Here is an 18695-nt window from a genome sequence, read left to right as displayed (position 1 = left end):
AGTTTGCATTTGGGTTCGTGTCCTAGTAACTGGGTGTTCTATATTATGCAGTGCAGGCACCACATTACATTTCTATAATCTGAAATCTTGATTTCTGAAACACTCTGGCTTCAAGAGTTTTAGATATGGGATCATAGGCCTGACAAATTGGCCAGGATTTTTTCACTCACATACCTCTTTATTGTTGAGCTCTAAAACAGCCAGTCCAACCAATGCTCCCACACATTTGGAATTGAGTTCCAGGGCTCTGCTAAATGCGAGACGCGCTTTCTCCAGTTTGTTAAGTTTCACAAAGCAATGGCCCATCCCTAAACGAACTTCCGCTAAAAAATAAAGTCATTCAATCTGTCAAACTAGAGCATTTTTAGGGTTTAAATTTTTAAGAATTCTTAAACATTCTCTATGAGTTGCAAAAATCCCAAAATTAACCTCAGTATAACAATATAAAATCTTGTGGTATATCACAAACTTGATTTCACTGAAGGTTAGATCATACTACTCTCTCCCTGTCCCCCCAACCCTGATCCCTCATCATAGATAACTTTCTCACCAGAGAAGAGAACACCTATAACACTGCTATTTCTCTTTTCTTCCAACATTCCTCGCTACACTGTACTACAATATCTAATTTCTGAACAGCATCTTTAAAAGAGAACAAAAAGCTTCACTGAGACCTTAAATACTGTGACTGAGTACATGCACATACTATCATTCCCTTCACAGCTATGCTCATACATACTGCCCAATTTCAAGGCAATGCCAAAACACAACCATGTTCCTAAGGAACTTCTCCACTGGTCACTAGATACTACCCTTCTCATCTACTTAAGGACACTGCTCCAGCAACTCTCCCCTATTTTTCCTGTATCATCAGGATCTCTACTAGATCATTCTTATCTACATAACAAACATTCTCTCATCTTTTTTTAAAAAAATCCTTTCTTGATTCCATTTCCCTTTCCAGTTGTCAATCCATTCCTATTCGTCCCTTAACCACAGAATTTGAGATCTATTTAGACTTGCTACCTCTAATTCCTTTACTTCCATTTTCTCTTGATCCACTCTGAGGATCTCACCCCCATCATTCCAGTAAAACTGCTTTTATCAAGGTAACTAATAATTTGTATACTGCAAAATCCAATGATCAATTCTCAATCCCTGTATTATTTTGCCTAACAACAGAATTTGACACTGACACCCTGTTCTTCTGAAAACATTAAAAAAAAATTTTTATTTTTCAATTACAGTTGACATTCAATATAATACTAGTTTCAGGTATACAGCACAGTGGTAGACATTTATATAGCTTACCAAGTGATCCTCCTGATAAGTCTAGTACCCACCTGGCACTCTACACAGTTATTACAATATTATTGACTATATCCCCTATGCTGTACTTTACATCCCTGTGACCATTTTTTACTGCCAATTTGTACTTATTAATCCCTTCATACTTTTCACCCAGTGCTCCAGTCTCTCTCCCATATGGCAACCATGAGTTTGTTCTCTGTATCTATGAATGTGTTTTGTTTGTTCACTTATTTTGTCCTTTAGAATCCACATATAAGTGAAATCATACACTATTTGCCTTTCTCTGACTTATTTCACTTAGCATAATCCCTTTTAAGTTCATTCATGCTGTTGCAAATGGTAAGATTTTATTCTTTTTTGTGGCCGAGTAATATTCTACTGTATATATGTACTACTTCCTCTTTATCCATTCCTCTATTGATGGACAGCTAGATTGCTTTCATATCTTAGCTATTATAAAAAGTGCTGCAATGAATATAGGGGTACATGTATCTTTTTGAATTAGTATTCTGGATTTTTTCAAATAAATACCCAGAAGTGTAAGTGCTGGGTCATAAGGGCAGTTCAGTTTTTAATTTTTTGAGGACCCTTCATACTGTTTTCCATAGTGGCTGCACCAATCTGCATTCCCACCAATAGTGCATGAGTGTTCTCTTTTCTCCACACCCTCCCCAACACTTTCTTGATTTATTGATGATAGCCATTCTGACTGCTGTGAGGTGGTATCTCATTGTGGTTTTCATTTTTTTCCATCCCTTTTCTTTCAGTCTGTGTGTTTTTCAATCTGAAGTGAGCCTCTTGTAGACAGCATATATATGAATCTTATTTTCTTATCCATTCAGTTACCTATGTCTTTTGATTGGATCATTTAATACAATTACATTTAAAGTGATTATCAATAGCTACTGCCATTTTATTATTCACATTTATGTTCCCCTCTCCTTCCTTCTTAAAGAAGTCCTTTGAACATTTTTGTCATACTGGTTTGGTAGTGATGAACTCCTTTAGCTTTTTCTTGTCTGGGAAGCTCTTTCTCTCTCCAATTTTAAATGATAGCCTTGCTGGGCAGAGTAATCAGCTGACAGCCTTATAGGAGCTCCCTTTTAGGTATCTAATTGTTGAGAAATCAGCTGACAGCCTTATCAGAGCTCCCTTGGCGGTATCTAATTGTCTTTCTTTTGCTGCTTTCAAGATTCTCTGTGTTTTAACCTTTGCCATTTTAGTAGTAATATGCCTTGGTGTGGGCCTCTTTGGGTTTATCTTGTTTGGGACTCTAAGCTTCCTGGACTTGTATGTCTTTTTAGTTCACCAGGTTAGAAAAGTTTTCAGTCATTATTTCTTCAAATAGGTTCTCAATCCCTTGTTCTTTCTCTTCTCCTTCTGGTACCCCAATGATGCAGATGTTGTTATGCTTGATGTTGTCCTAGAGGTCCCTTAAACTATCCTCTTTTTAAATCCTCACCCAAGGATGTTTTTTATTAATTTTTTTAGAGAGGGAGGAAGACAGAAACAGAAAAAGAGAAACATTGATGAGAGACAGAAACATTGACCAGTTGCCTCCCATATGTGCGCTAACTGGGGATCGAACCTGCAATCTAGGTATGTGTCCTGACTGGGAATCAAACCCACCACCTTTTAGTGTATGAAACAACATTCCAACTAGGAATTTAAAAATTTTAATTTTTTAAAATTCTTTTTTCTTTTTGCTGCTCTGATTGTTTTCTGCTACTTTGTCTTCCAAATAACTGATTCAATCTTCTATTTCATCTAATATGTTGTTGATTTCTTCTAGTGTATTCTTTTGTTATTGTATTTTTCATTTTTGAGTGGTTCTTTTTATGATTTCTATGTCCTTTTTTATGCTTACTATCTTTTTGTTGAAGCTCTGAGTTCATCTTCTCTTCCCCTAAGTTGCACGAGCATCCCTATAACCATTGTTTTGAGCTATGTATCTGGTAGAATACTTGCTTCCATTTCATTTTGTTCTTTCTCTGGAGATTTCTCCTTTTCTTTCATTTAGGGTATGTTTCTTTGTCTCCCCATTTAGGTTGCCTCTTTGTGTTTATTTCTGTGTATCAGAAAGATCTGCTATGTCTCCCAGTTTTCGTAGAGTGGCCTTATGTGTTGTACTGGGGGGCCCAGGGATAAAGTCTTCCTGATCACCTGAGCCAGGTGCTCCAGGAGTATCCCTTGTATGAGTTATGTGTGCCCTCCTGTTGCAAATTGAGCCTTGATTGCTACTGGCATGTCCATGAGTGGAGATGACCCTCAGGCTGGCTGTGAGGGTTGGCCACGCCCACAGCGCACCAGCTGCAGCACGTGGACTTACTCCATGAAGTGGAATTCGTCCTAGCAGGGTCTGATTCCTGCCAAGATCTCCCTTTGGGTGTGCTGCTTGTGAAGCTAATCAGGCAGTGCCCTGATGTGGTCTGAAGCCAGCCCCCTGTGTGCTGCTCCTGGGATAGGGACTCTAGTGTAGGGCAATGTCAGTCACTGCCTGAGACTAGCCCTAGGTTACCTGTTAGGAGCTACTAATTGATCCAGGTTGGCAGCTGCCTCTGTTGGGCCTTGGTGGGCGTGGGAAGGTCCAAGCAGTGAACTGAGGCTGGCTGCCACCAGTACTGGGCCTGGGGCAAGAGAGCAAAAGGCTCAAGGCACATGGAGACCTACTGCTGCCTCTGGCTGCATGTTAAGATTAAGCACTGAAGAAGCCTTGGGCAGTAGGTAAGTTGTGTGAGGCAGGTGCTCAGGTAGTCACTAGGTAGGGGCAAGGGGTGTTCACCAGGTTAATACAGCTTTAAACTTGGTGCCAGTGCTGGGTCTGAGGCCATTCAGCAAAGGTCTCAGGGTACACTGAGGTGGTTGCCACCTGACTGGGGCTTTTGAGGTAGAGCAGGTTCTCAGGGAGTCATCATGGTGGAGCTAGTAGAGTTCACCAGGCTAAAGCAGATTAAGACTTGGCTGTGTAGAGGGAGGGCTCTGCACAGGAAAGGCTGGTGCCTGTCAGCCTGTTGAAAGATGGCCCTTGCCCTGAAGCCACACAACTCAGTTCCTCCATATGTGTCTCTGGCACCCCATGAGCTTGACTGGAATTCTTGGAAAACTTTTCAAGAAAAAATGCAACTTGGGCCTAAGCTGATTTCCCCTAACACAGCCCTCAGCCGTACAGGAGTTGGCCAGGGTAGGACCCCAGGGAGTTTTTAGGGTGAAGATAGTGTAGCTTACCAGGTTAATACCATGTGCGGGGAGTGCTTAACCCAGGGAAGATGGTGCCATAGGCCATGCAGTAGGACTCAACACAGGGGCATTGGACGCTGTTCCTCTAACCCTAACCCCAAAGCCACAGAACTCAGTCTCCCCCATATGAGTGCTGTCCCCCAAGCCACCATCCTTCCACTTAGGGTGAATGCCTACAAGAAAGAATTTGTGCGTTGACCCTTTAAGAGGACACTTAGGTTTCTGGAAACATTTTACATTTGATCTCAGGGATATTATACTTACTCTCTTCTCTATTTCTGACTGCTTCTTCTCAGGCTCCTTTGCTGATTTTTCCTCATTTCCATAACCTCTCAATGTCAGAACCTCTTTTCTAGCTACACTCACTCCCCTGGTTACTGTTTCAGTGATGCATTTCCATGGTCAACCTTTCTAAACAACCAACCCCCAATGCTTCTCATACTCCTTTTCCGCTTTATTTTTCTCCTTAGCCTTTACAATATCTTACATAGTTATATTTTACTCATTTTATCTTCCTCACTGGAAAATAAATTACATGAATGCAGGTACTTCTGTCTCTTTGGCACATACTTGGCACTCAATAAAATTTGCTAAAATAGTAAGATTTTAGAAAGAAAAGTAGTAAAGGGCAAAAAGATTATACTATGATCTACTATTCAGCTTTTGAATAAAACATAATGTGTTTGCAAAAGTCTCTATTCTGTCATTTCAACAAACCTACAGTATCTTTTCGCAACTAACTTTATAAGCAACTGCCAAATCCTTAATATTTAAGTTGCATCAAAAACAACTTAGACTTAAAATAAGGTGTTTCTCTTACCTGGACATCCTGGATTAGTACGCAATGCTTTCTTATAGTAAGCAAGAGCTCCTCTGTAATCCTTCTTGTTAAATGAAATGCAAGCTTTACCTGTAATTTTAAAAAATAAACATGCGCTAATTAAAGAACACAAGTTTCACATGCTCTACATTCACCTAATCAAATACAATTCAGTAAGAAATACTTGAAAATAGTGAAAACAGTTTCATATCAAAACATGTTTTCCATAAGGGTATATTAATTTATGCCAACAAATAAGAGTCCTGACTTTATGTTGAATGTTAACAATAATTAAAATAGCTTAGAGTTGTCCAAATAGAGATTGTTTATTTACTCTTCAGAAGTGGATAACAAAATCGTTCTTCACTAGTATATATTTTAGCTCTGTAATTTCAACAGAAACAATGACCTATTGTACAGAGTTACATTTTTAATAAGGCAAAGCTCTTCTACTTTGGTGTCCAGCCCATTACTAAGAAGCTATTATGAAGAGATATATTTCAGGCATATGCTAAAAAATATAAAAAAAGATGGTTGCCAAAAATGACTTACCAAGAAGGGCTGGAATATTATTTGGAGACTGGTTGAGTACAAAATGAAACTGTGCATCAGCCTGATCCATTTTGTCACCTTCAAGTAGGCAGAAGCAGGCTCTTCCCAACAAATGGTTCTGAAAAGTAACGCATCATCTTAGACTTGACTTTACCAAAGACTAACTGCAATTTAACATAAATGTATAACAATAAGATGAAAACCATACAGACAGGAGGCATCGCATCACCACAGTTTCTCTATCAACTGTAAGGTGTTTAAATTAGTAATAAGCAATTCTTAATAACAAACTGAGAAATTATCCTGAAATGCAACAAGTCTTCTGTTCCAGGAATAGTAACAAAAAAGAAAAGTTCAAACTCTTTAAAATATGCCTGAAATTCATCTGGAGATGTCAGAATTACTGGCTAAACATGTGTATAAGTTTTATATGCTAAATCACTTCAACGGTATAAGGACCAAAGAAATTCCAATTTTAACAAGAGGGGGAAAAAAAGACCAAGAAAAGGGAAAACAAATAAAAAATTAAATTAAAAAACAAAACAAAACAAAAACAAGGAACCCCTCTTCATTTTGACTATTTATATCAACCACACTTTTTTAAGAAAAATTCTTTCCAAGAAATCTATTGCCAATTATACACATTTTGCTTTTGTATGGTATTTTTTTCCTTTCATAAATCCAAAGAAATATGACTTGTTTTACCTGATCGTACATAATAATTTTATCAGCCATTGTATACAACAGGGTTGCCTGTGTAATAAGATCTTTCTTATTGTCCTTATTCTTTTCCTTCCGAGCCTGTTGTACATAGTAGGCTGCCAAAGTATCCAAGCAAGTCATCTGGTCTTTTTCATGGTCTCTATAGTCCAAATTGCCATCTATACGTGCTGCTTCCAACAACTTTACAAACTCTTCTGTCTTTCCTTGCTTGTAGTATTCCAGCTATGAGGTAAAGAATCAAATCAGAATTACTAACACATATGTCCATACAAAAAGTTGTACACACATCTTTATAGCAGTTTCACTTGTAATAGTCAAAAATTGAAAACAACCCAATTGTTGATCAACAGGTGAATGGAGAAACAAGCTATGGTTATTATGTACAATGGCTACTGTTCAGCAGTAAAAAGGAACTGTTGATGCACACTACAACATATATCTCAAAATAACCATTTTGAGTGAAAGAAGCCAGACCAAAAGGAGTACGATTCCATTTGTATAAAACTCTAGGAAATGCAAACTTATCTTTAGCAACAAAAAGCAGATCAGGGGTTGTGTGGGCACTGTAGGGGGCAGGGAGAGTTTGGAGAAAAGTTTTGGGGGGGCGGTGGATATATTCATTACCTTGATTGAGGTGATGATTTCATAAGTGTTTACATATGCTAAAACTTCTCAAATGGTACCCAAGAAATATGTGCAGTTTATTATAGGTAAATTATATCTAATAAAGCTGTTAAAAATAAAGCTGTTATAGTCACTACAAGTGTTTCCAACTTACTTCTCACCTAGCAATAGTTGATTTCAAACTAAATCAGAGCCCAAGAGAGAAAACAATGATGAGAGATATAAAGAACTCCAAACAGAAAACGTGGGTTCTGGTTCTAGATCTATCAAAAATTATCTATGACTTTGGGCTTGTTGAATAACTTCCTTAGGCATGTTTCATTTATTAATAATGAAAGGAATATCACACATTAACCACCTACTATGGGCCACATACTATGCTAGGAGCTTCAAATACATTACATCTAATCTGTACAACTACCCTTAAAGTGAATACTAACATCCCCATATTTTAGATGAGGAAACGCTGAGGTAGATTATTTGTCTAGGGCCACACAGTTAATTAGCAGCCATGTTGGAATTTGAACAAGACTCTCAATTCCCCAAGACTACACTTTTTCCTATGTAACAATCCATAGCCTACAATGTTCCATCAATTCATCTTACCACAGGTCCCATGCTAATCCTCCAATCCTCCAATTTTTGTGTAAGTACTGTTAAAGAAAACATTTATACTTAAAAAAAAAAAAGTCGAAGTTACTGTCTGGTTCTAAAAAATGTGTGGCAAGCATTAATGACTTGTTCTGCATAGACTAGAAAACTTAGCCCTTCAAGTCAGAAAGGCACTGCTTGTCACTGAAAGTACTTCCAGTAGTCAACTCTCGATTTTGTGGACCTCAATTTAATGAACAAAATTTCTGGTCTATATATCATATGTGAAAATTAACACCCTGTTAATTTAAAAATGTTTTTAACAAAGATTTGCTTCTAATTAATAGGTTATTTTTTCTTATTAATTCACTCTTATTTTTAACAAATTTTAGCAAATAGTCCATATATTAGAAAAAACACTGTAATTTCACTGACATAAATAAATACTATATATATACAACTATAGTCTACATATTTAAATCCAAGAGTCATTGCTTGTAAACAATGTTCGGCGAATGATTAGCACGTGATCACACTGCATCCCAAGCAGTAACTGGTTCTGTAGTCACCTGGTGTGACTTTCTGCAGCAGTTTTAATGCAAGCCGGCTAATGTTCCAATGTGTGCTAAGCCACGCTCTAGCTGGGTGCATTTGTTTACTTGTGGTGACTGATGAATACACGCATTTACTAGACCTATTTGGTGTAAATTTAAAATTATAGTAATATATATAGAAAACTTTTCTCTGAAATTAAACTTTTCATACATACTTAATTTTAATTACACAAATGTGTCTACATAAGTAAAAACAAGTTAAACTAATCTGTCAAGTTTTTAACATATGCATTTGGAAAACCTATTTTATTATATAACAGACTTTTGGCTTTAACAGAAACTTCCTTGCCTGAATTAGTTCGTTATATCGAGGTTTTCCTATAAATTTCCTATGAATTTTGCCTTTACCAACATACGCTAATTTGCCAGTGGAATAGCACACAACTTAGGAAACTGGCCTTTTTGTCCCATAAATGGTAATACAATTAACTTCCATACACATGATACAATTAACTTATTTATCAAGCATCCAAGCTGGCTATTACTGTATCTGAAAACAGTTTTCCCAGTCAATATATAAAAATATCTGTTACATGAATACTGACCGCCAAAGCAATCCATATGTGCAGTTGTGTGTGTTCCTGTTTCAAAATACTGATAACTTCATCTCCCTCCGGTAACTGATCGAAGTCAAGTTCAATGACCTAAAACACAAAATGCAAGTTGTTAAATTGTTTTCTTTTAAAATTCACATTTCTTTGCTGCTTTTCTTGAATATACATCAATATTGATATATGTAGGATTCTGTTCACTTTCAGAAGGGCTGAGCAAGCGCATATATTAAGGAAGGTTTAAGAAGCACAGGATAAGTAGGTTATATGGTAATATTAAAGAAAATGCATAGAGAAGCAAATAAATCCTGTTAGTTGTCTTCAAGTCACTAGAACTATGAAATACTACAAAAGCTCAAAAAATTACAAAACAAAACCCTGCTTAACATATAATGTAGGAAAAGTGCAGATAAGCATCCCAGAGTCGCTGATGCCATAGGTCTGACAAGCCTAGAGGCAATGCAAAGTTCACTGCCACTGTACACGTTAATCACGAAGGCAGCATCTGTGTCAAAGACACTCCTGAATGTGGGCACAAAAACAGCAGCAGGAAAATGCTGAGGAATTAGATAGTGGTGATGGTTGCACAACTTTGTGAATATTACTAAAAACCACTGGAATTTATGGTAAGTGAATTATACCTCAACTAACCAAACGAACAAAAATAAGAGTATGAACTACCCAAAGAGAGAACAACGATGTTGAAAGCTTTACTCAGACAAGCCCTAGGCCACCATGAATGAGGCATTCGAAAGGGAAGGGGGTTAATTCTATCAGAGCACAGTACCGGCTATATCTTGGGGTCTCTATTTCATGCACCGAGACAGGCTCGAGTTTTTAAGGTAGAAAGGCGACATCGTATCTATTCCCAGGGGCAGATCCTTGGTTTGAGCAGCAGGGAGATCAGGGTGATGTCAGCACCCACCTCTGGGGTCTGTGAGGTGCTTTACAGTGTAGGGACCACTCTCACACCCCTGCGCCCACGAGTGAGGAGAAGAGCAGAGCGCTGTCAAACGAACAGGTAGGAGCGGAGCTTCCAAGCGCTCGGTGGCCCCAAGGCTGCAGGAACACGGCGGCCCCAGCCTGGGAGGGCGCAGGGGCTGGGGAAGGAGGTGAACGGAGCTTCGGCGGGGGATGTCGACCTGGGCTCCTGGGAGAGGGGGTGCTCTCGCTTCGGAAACGAAGCCGAGAGAAAGTGGGAAGAGGGGGTCGTGCAAGTTCACCGCCTCAACCCGCCCCCATACTCGACACTTACCTCGTCGGTGTCCCGGAGGGGAATCTCGATGGAGCCCCGCGACATGATGAGATCCAAAGGTGAGCGGGCGCCTTGCCCCGCCGCTCCGCAGCCGGTACTCCGGGCTTCTGGCCCGTCCAGAGGCGAGCAGCGGCTCGGGGTCTTGTCGTCGCGACAGCCGCTCCGCGGCGACGCCGGAGCTCCGGTTTCTCCTACCCGTCAGCCGCTCAAACAACGAGCAGCCGACGGCGTCCGGCCACTTCCGGCAGGCCCGCCCCCTACCCCGGAAGCACTCCTCGGCGGAGGGCCTTTCGGACCACGCACTTCGAAGCTTTCGTTTACCAGTGTGCGCCTCCGCTGGACAGCGGCCTCTATCTGCCCCGCCCCCCCAGCCGCCCCCGGGCGCAGGCCCGAGTTTACACTACGGGGGTGGAGCCGCCCCGCCCCGCCCCGCGGCGGGCGGGATGACGAATGAGGCGAGGGTTCGGGACCCGGCCGCTGACTGACGTGGACCTGCGGCCAATGCCGTCAACCCCGTCCTCGGGAGACCCGCCTCTGCGGGCGGGCGGCCGGCCTTGCTTTCCTCTCGGGACCGCGGGAAGGTTTCGGCCGTTCTCGGCCCGGGCGTTAGTTCCTCGCTTAGCAGCTGCAACGAACGAATCGCCTGCGCTATCATTTTAAATAGAAATGTTACGTGGATGCTGTAGTCACTGTAATAGTTCATGTGTTTTCTGTGGGTATTTTTTTGGGGGGGTGGCTTTTTGAAGCATATGGCAATCTGCTAGATTTGTGACTTTAATAAAATTGTTGAATTTGATTAAACGTGTAATCAATGTTTTGATTAAATTATGGAATTTGATTAAATATGCTTTCATTACCGTTTTCATTAAATTATAGAAAATGATTACATTAGTCCGTGCTCAATGCTTTGATTAAACCAGAGAAGAATCTGATTGTTTGTAAACAGTTCAGCTTTACCCCCAAAAAAGATTCGCGTACTAAAATTTTCCCAAACGTACTTAAAAGTTTTACAGTAACTTCATCAACTACCAGTTTAAAATTTTAAATTAATTAAAGATGAATAAAATTTAAAATTCAATTACTCAGTTGCATTAGCCGCATTTCAAGCGCTCAGTGGCCACGCCGGTTTCGGGGAGACTATCGGTGGGCGCGGCATTTCCAGGAAATACCCTTCGTGCGCTGTAAGGCTTATGGGTGAGCAGGAACCGGAAGCACGACGGCGGTGGACGGCGTTCTTCACGCCCCAAGCCTCCCTGGCCTGAAAGACCCCGGAATACGGTGGCGTTAGTCCTTCAGTTACCGGCAACCAGGGGCATCCTAACCGACAACGCAAAATACTGTGACTGAATAACAGGAGAACTCAATTAGGTTAGGATTTGGAGAGAGCGACATTTAAGTTTAGCATCAGGAAGAGCAGTAAAATCTGGCGAGGCTGTAGGGGAGCGCGTGCCAGACACGGGGCAGCACGCGGGGGACGGGCGCCGTGGCCCTGCAAGGACGGGTGCCTGGCACAGAAAAAATAACGGGAGAGGAGCGTGCGCTGCGGCTGAAGACGTAAGAAGAGCCCGGTCGTGCGCAGATTTATCCATGTGAAGCAAAACTGGCGTTTTGCCCTGCTTCCAACCTGAATAAGTGGACACGCCTCACAGTAAGAAACACAGAACTCGGAGGTAAACCAAAAACGGACAGTGTCAGACTACCTGTAGTTTCCGACGTGAATGAAAACGTCATCATTCCCCATGTTACTGACTCCCTGCAAAAGGAATTTTTGTATGTTTTGTAATGGCTTTTGTAATGCTGACTTTCTTAAGTCTGAAGATACGCAATAGCTTGGAGGAAAATGGCAATTATATGACAAAACTGCTCTTTTTCCATCCTGAACCAACAAACTGTGAACTTTATAATCTTGGTGTGGGGTGTTTGATGAATGGTACGTCTAAGGCCTGAACTCATAAACTTTTGCAAGTGTGTCCTAAGGAAAACTTTTTCCAGAATGCTTTTTGTTTCTGAGACTTCTTTTGACACAGAATATGTTAAGGAGTTTTGATTTTATCTTAGGTGCTAAAAGTTTGAAATGATGTGTATGTATCAATGAGTATATGTCTGTGAAAGAGAAAGAGAGAGAGAGAGAGAGAGAGAATTGGTTTTGTGGTTTTAAAAGATTGTTCTGGCTTCAGTGCAGAGAACGGATTGAGAGTGTTTGAGAGGGAGTGGGGAGACAATTTAGGAAGCTACAGTCCAGGTGACACATGATAAAGATCTAGAAATAGGTTTAAAGTATATATCATGTATCTCCCCACTTCTCTCTACTTCCACTACCATATATATATTCTATTATATATGTATATGTAATTCTATTTTATATTATAATTAAATTATAAATGTAACATATTTCATTATATGTGATACATATGTTTCATATATTACAAATATATACAAAATAAATATACATTATAAAATATGTATTTTTAATATAAATATATACAATATAAATATATAACATAAAATATACTTTATAAAATATAAATATATATATTAATCACTAGGACTTGTTAATGTATTGAAAAAGTAGTGTCAAGGACTTCCAGGTTTCTGGCATGAACAATTGGGTGAAAGAATTGTCATTTTCCAAGACAGGAATGATTAGTGGAGGAGTACATCTGGGTAAGGGTCGATCACTAGTTGGATATATAGATCTGGAGCTCAGAAGACAGTTTCTGAGTTGAATAAATAAGTCTGAGAGCCACTGGCATATAGATGAAATTTAAAACTATGACACTGGATGAGATAATCCAGAGCTCTAGAAGAGAATGCAGAGTGACAAGAGAAGGGCCTAGGACAGAGCTCTGAGCAGTTCTAGCATATGTTGGGCAGAAAAGGGAGGAAGGTCTGCAAGGAATCAGAGGAAAACGACAGATTAAAAATCAATCACCTGGCAGCAACCGGGATTTAAACTGCACCTCCTTACACAAATAGCTACAAGCAGCCTTTTGTTTTTCCCTAACTGTAGCAGAGACTGATTAAATTAGATGTTTTAAAGCTGTGGATCCCATTTTGGAGGGAGTGCAAAGATTTTATTTCAGTTGGTATGGTTGGACAACGTCTGTTCCCAAACTGCCATGCTCTATGTTGGGCCTGAGTGCACCAGATCAAGGTACAGCAATTAGTGTATTTGGTCAGTGTGGGTTTTGTTGAGTACATATTCTAAACAGATAGCTAAGATTCTTTAGTTTTCTGTTGTTGATACTGTGATGGGTTGTATTGTGTGTAAATACCTACATGTAGTCAGTCCAAAGAGTGAGCTATTTTATATGTTGATAAAATATGCTAATTACTAAAAAAGAATAAAGAATATTTGATCTGAACAAAGAATATTTGAGATCTTAAATTAGAATCTTTTAAATATGCTTTTTAAAAATTGATTTGAGAGAGAAAGGAAGAAGGAGAGAGAGAGAAACATCAATGTGAGAGAGAAACATTGATCAGCAGCCTCCTGCACACCCCCAACTGGAGATTGAGCCAGCAACCCAGGCATATGCTCCAACTGGGAATTGAACTGGTGACCTTTTGGTATATAGGATGACGCTCAACCAACTGAGCCACACCAGCCAGGGCTAGATATCTTTTAAATAGCATTGTACAGTGGGAAGTGCTTTAATAGTTTGTATACATTATTAAGAAAGAATAGGAAGCTGTGTTAGTTTTCTAGGGCTGCCATACAAAGTTCCACAGACCAGTTAATTCAACAACAGAAATTAACTTTTTCACAATTCTGGAGGCCAGAAGTTCGAGATCAAGGCATCCAGGGAATTGGATTCTTCTGAGGCCTCTCTCTTTGGCTTGAATATGGCCTTCATATGGTCTTCTCTTGTGTGTGTCTATGTCCTAATTTCCATTTCTTACAAGGATACCAGTCCTGTTGGATTAGGCCCCACCCTAACAACCTAATTTTAACTTAATTACTTCTTTTAAGACCCTTTCTCCAGATACAGTCACATTCTGAGGTGCTGTGGGGTTAGGGTTAGGACTACAACATATGAATTTTGGGAGGACACAAGTCAGATCTAACAGAGCCTATTGATAGGATGAGTCTTTACAGGTGCATTTTTAAATTGTGCTTTTCTCTGTCAATTATTAAAATAAGACTTGTTCCTGAAAGAAGGACATAGGATCATTAGCGAAACATTTTAGGCTTATAATTTGGCATTTTGTAACCAATGCCATAGTTTCTTCTGGGTTTTCAATAAACATTCATGTCTAAAACATGAGCCTATTTTCAGGAACATAAAACTACATAAAATGCTCCCTTAGGTAAGAACTGGGAAGGTAGAGGTTAAAAGGCCTAATTTGACTGTCAATAAAAAAACCCTATGATTGGAATTTTGCTCTGGCAAGTCAGAGTATCCAGAAAATCCTCCTGCTATAAACACCTAGGTATGCTGGGTTAAAACACAAAAGAAGAATGCAGTAAATGTCCCTGTAAATGCACGGCTGAGAGATCTAACAATGGGAACTACGGGAACTCGAGCCTACGCTAAGACTACCCAGGTGGTGGGTACAAGCAGGATGTTGTTTTCCATAACTTCAGGGGCTTGAGCTTTAAGGCTCACACACAGACAGATTTAGCAGCTTTGGACCCATGCTGGAAGCCTGAAAAGACTACATTCTAAAAGTGGGTGGGACGAAAGAAAAAAATCCCACCAATACATATTACAGTTTGGCCTCTGGTTAGAAAAGTTGCGGAGGTGGGGGAGCTAGTGATGATGGAGGCAGACTGCGAAAGGGGTGGGAGAGTCTTTCATGAGAACTTGCAACCATGAATCTGTAGCTCAGGTAGGGTCAGTGTTTGATGTGCCCACTTGGTCTGGGCATTTCCAAGGCAAGAAATTAGCATAGGAATTATCCTTAAGCAGAGAGAATATTGAGCAAAATCTTAACAGCAAGAATAACACTCTTTAAAGTACAGTGACATGTAAACACATCACAGCATTAAAACTTACCAATTCTTTGCCATCCATCGTGGGTCTCATCTCCTCCAGGAAGCCTTCCTTGTTAACGTCCTTCGAATAACGTCCTCTCTCCTTTCTATTTTTCTTATTGTCTCCAAAAATATCTTGACATTGAACTATAGTTATTCTCCAAAGGTAGAAAGAATAGTTTCCTTGTGCATTAGAGTCTGATTTCTGATTTTTCTTTGGTTCCATTAATTTCTTCTTTTATATAAAACTACTTTATTGATTGAAGTTTCCAAATACGTTTTTTTTTTAAAGTATATCTTTATTGATTTCAGAGAGAGAGGAAGGGAGAGGGAAAGAGAGATAGAAACATCAGTGATGAAAGATTCGTCATTGGTTGGCTGCCTTCTACATGCCCCTGACTGAGGATCGAGCCTGAAACCCGGGCATGTGCATCAAACTGCAATCAAACCGCAATCTCCTGGATCCCAGGTCGATGCTCAACCTCTGAGCCACACCCTGCTGGGTCCAAATATGTTTTGATATCAGATAGACATAGAAGTGGACATGCTTTGTGTGGGGTAGACAGAGATCTTGCTGACAGGTGACATTTGAGCTGTCGTTTGAGGAATGAGAAGTGACCTACTTCACGGAGATGGAGGTAGGAGCATTTCAGGTAGAGGAAGCTACACATCCAAAGATTGAGACAGAAAACAGCTTGGCCTTGTTGGAGGGAACTAAAAAAAGATCAGTACTGTAGGTTATAATAAATGTGAGAGAGAAGGAATTGAGATGGCGTTGGAAAGATAGGCCAGATTTTGCCAGGAGAGCTTGGTTTTGTGTTAAGCACAAAAGGAAACAGCTAATAGGTTTGAAGTAGGGAAGTGAATGCCCCCATTTCCTAGACGATGGAGTCATCCATCACCCTGGCTGTTTTGTGGAGAATGGGCCGGCAGAGAGCAAAAGTCGCAGAGCAGAAGCCAGTTGGAGGTGCTGCGGCATTCCAGGCCAGACGTGGTGGTGGCGGGCTGTCGTGTGGGCAGGCAGATGGGGAGAAATGGACAAATTTGAGACACATTCTAGTCGTAGAATTGATAGATTTGTTGCTAGCTTGGATGTAGGACGAGTAATAAAAAATCCCAGGGACCTTCTTTTCATTTTGTACCTTTGTAGACCATTTAAGTTTATCCACCTCATGAAAGTATACATTTTAAAATGGAAAAATGGCTGTGGTTGGGGGACTGTTGAGAAACTTTTAAAAAATATCATGTTCTGGCATATTTACAGTATAGTCTCAGCAAATAGTGCCATTTGCTAAGATGGGGAAGACTTAGAGGAGAAATAGATTCAGGAGTGAAGGGGAGTGGGCTGGGATTATACTGAGAGTGTAGGGCTGAGATGTTAAGTTTGCGCGGTGGCAAAATCTAAGAGCAGGTAGCAATCAGCCAGTTGGCTATATGCACCTGGAGCCAGACGGAGAGCGCCAGGTGGCGACATAGCCACATATGCGTGTTATTTAGAATCAGGAATGGATGAGATGATGGAGGGGGGCGGGGAGGGGAGCAGAGGGGAGGAGGACCGAGAGGTAAGGAACACCAGCACTTAGAGATGGGTGGAGAAGCAGCCAGCGAGAGACTCGGGAGCAGGCAGAGGTATGGCGGGAGGAGTGGGAGGGTGCGATCTCAAAAACCCACTTCCCAACCCTTCTGTGGCTTCACTGCCCTGAGAGTGAAGCCTTCTCACCCTGGTAGAGCCTCGGGCCAGTGCCTGCTCCCCCCACCCCCGTCAGTCCTAGCTACCCCAACCTCAGTCACCCTCTTTTGGGCCTTTGTAATGGTCTTCTTGCCTCTCCGCTTGGAAGACTCGGCCCCAGATCCCTTATCCCATTCTCGGTGTGACTCCTACTCTGCTCAAGTTTTACTTCCTTGACACCCAAGGAGCTTCCCTTGTTGCAGTCTGTCCCAGCATCTTATTATTCTTATATGGGACAGTTTTTTTTAAAATTCCTTTTTGTATCCTTTATGCCCACAGGGTGTATAGCAAACAGCAGGCACACAATAAGCACTTGACTCGTGAGTGAATGCCCTTTTCATCTTCGCCTTGGGTGAGAGTTTTAACTCCCTTCTGCCTTTAAAAAATTTTCATTTTATAATTGAGCACCTGAGTAATGGGTTGAAATATTGTTCCAGTGGCCACACTGAAGGGGGGCTCTGAAAGACTTGGGGAAGGGAGCCCCCTTCCACCTCTCCCCAGCTGCTGGACTCCGGGGCTGTTTAAGCAAGGCCCCAGCAGGGGGCAGCAGAGGGCTGCACAGGACTGACAGGTCAAGCGCGTTTGTGCGTGTGTGTGTGCGTGTGTGCGTGTGTGCGTGTGTGTGTGTGCGTGCGTGTGCGTGTGTGCGTGCGTGCGTGTGTGTGTGTGTGTGTGTGTGTGTGTGTGTGTGTGTGGAAGGGAGGGGCTGGGCAGCAGACCAGGCAGCTAGAACCAGCGTTAGGCTGGGGTCTGGGGAGAAGGTGTCCTTCCCTCTAGTCCTTGCAGGAGTCTAAAGTGCGTTGATGTGGAGCATGAGGTCACCTTTCTATTTGTGTTTAGATTACGCTGATTGTTATCACACAAAGTGTAATGAGGCCATTTTACTGCGAGCCTCTTGTTGGAAAGGGCTAAAAGAGTCTCCTGGAACAGTGATGGAGGGAGGGGGAAGGCCGAGGCACATTGTGAGTACAGATGGGATTTTTGGTCCTTTCGTGACCGGCTTGTTCATGTAGCATGATGTCCTCAAAGTTCATCCATGTTGTACCATGTGTCTGAATTTCCTCCTTATTAAGGATGACTGATATTCCATTGTGTGTATAAACCACCTTGTGTTCATCCACTCATCTGTCCGTGTATACTTGGGTTGCTTTCACCTTTTGGCTATTGTGAGTCATGCTGCTATGAACGTGGGTGTACAAATATCTCTCCAAGACCCTGCTTTCAATTCTTTTGGGTAGACACCCAGAGGTGCAATTGCTGCATCATATGGTAATCCTATTTTTAAATTTCTGAGGAACCATCATACTGTTTTACATGGCACCACTTTATATCCCCCAGCTGTGCACAGGCAGACAGCAGATGGCAGGACCCACAGCGTTTGAATGGGGAAGGTGGAGAACGCGCTCATGACAAATGAATGGGGCACAGCGATGAGGTCATCAGGACAACTTCCCAGAGGCTACGGTTGGGATTGGATTTATGATATTCCAGAACTGTGGGTGATGTTGGAAGAAATAGTGAAAGACTCCTACACCGGGAAGGCATCTAGGAAGCAGCCCGTGTACTTCCAGAGGGTGGCAGTGGGTATGTCTGCCCAGCAGAACATCACTCTGGATGGCAGTCTCAGGCAGAAGCTGGCAGATGAGGTGGTTCCTGAGGTAATCGGTGGGAGTGAATGTTGGTCAGAATACAAGGAGCTTGTGTACAGAG

The 18695-nt window shown here is 41.4% G+C and overlaps 1 protein-coding gene across 1 annotated transcript in view; it reads right to left on the bottom strand.

The window, feature by feature from the left end:
* CTR9 (CTR9 homolog, Paf1/RNA polymerase II complex component) overlaps positions 1-10663 on the bottom strand; it is a 29863-nt gene extending 19200 nt beyond the window's left edge. Inside the window, exons 1-6 of the mRNA XM_081154769.1 lie at positions 10279-10663; positions 9018-9116; positions 6626-6865; positions 5921-6038; positions 5369-5458; positions 175-323 (exon numbers count right to left, since the gene is read on the bottom strand). Of these exons, the coding sequence (XP_081010895.1) occupies positions 175-323; positions 5369-5458; positions 5921-6038; positions 6626-6865; positions 9018-9116; positions 10279-10323 (741 nt within the window). The 5' untranslated portion in view covers positions 10324-10663. The remainder of the gene's footprint in view (positions 1-174; positions 324-5368; positions 5459-5920; positions 6039-6625; positions 6866-9017; positions 9117-10278) is intronic.
* Between the last annotated feature and the right edge of the window lie 8032 nt (positions 10664-18695).

The sequence above is a fragment of the Miniopterus schreibersii genome (genome assembly GCF_964146895.1).
Source record: "Miniopterus schreibersii genome assembly, chromosome: 12".
NCBI lineage: Eukaryota > Metazoa > Chordata > Mammalia > Chiroptera > Miniopteridae > Miniopterus > Miniopterus schreibersii.
This window is presented reverse-complemented; position numbering and strand designations above follow the sequence as displayed.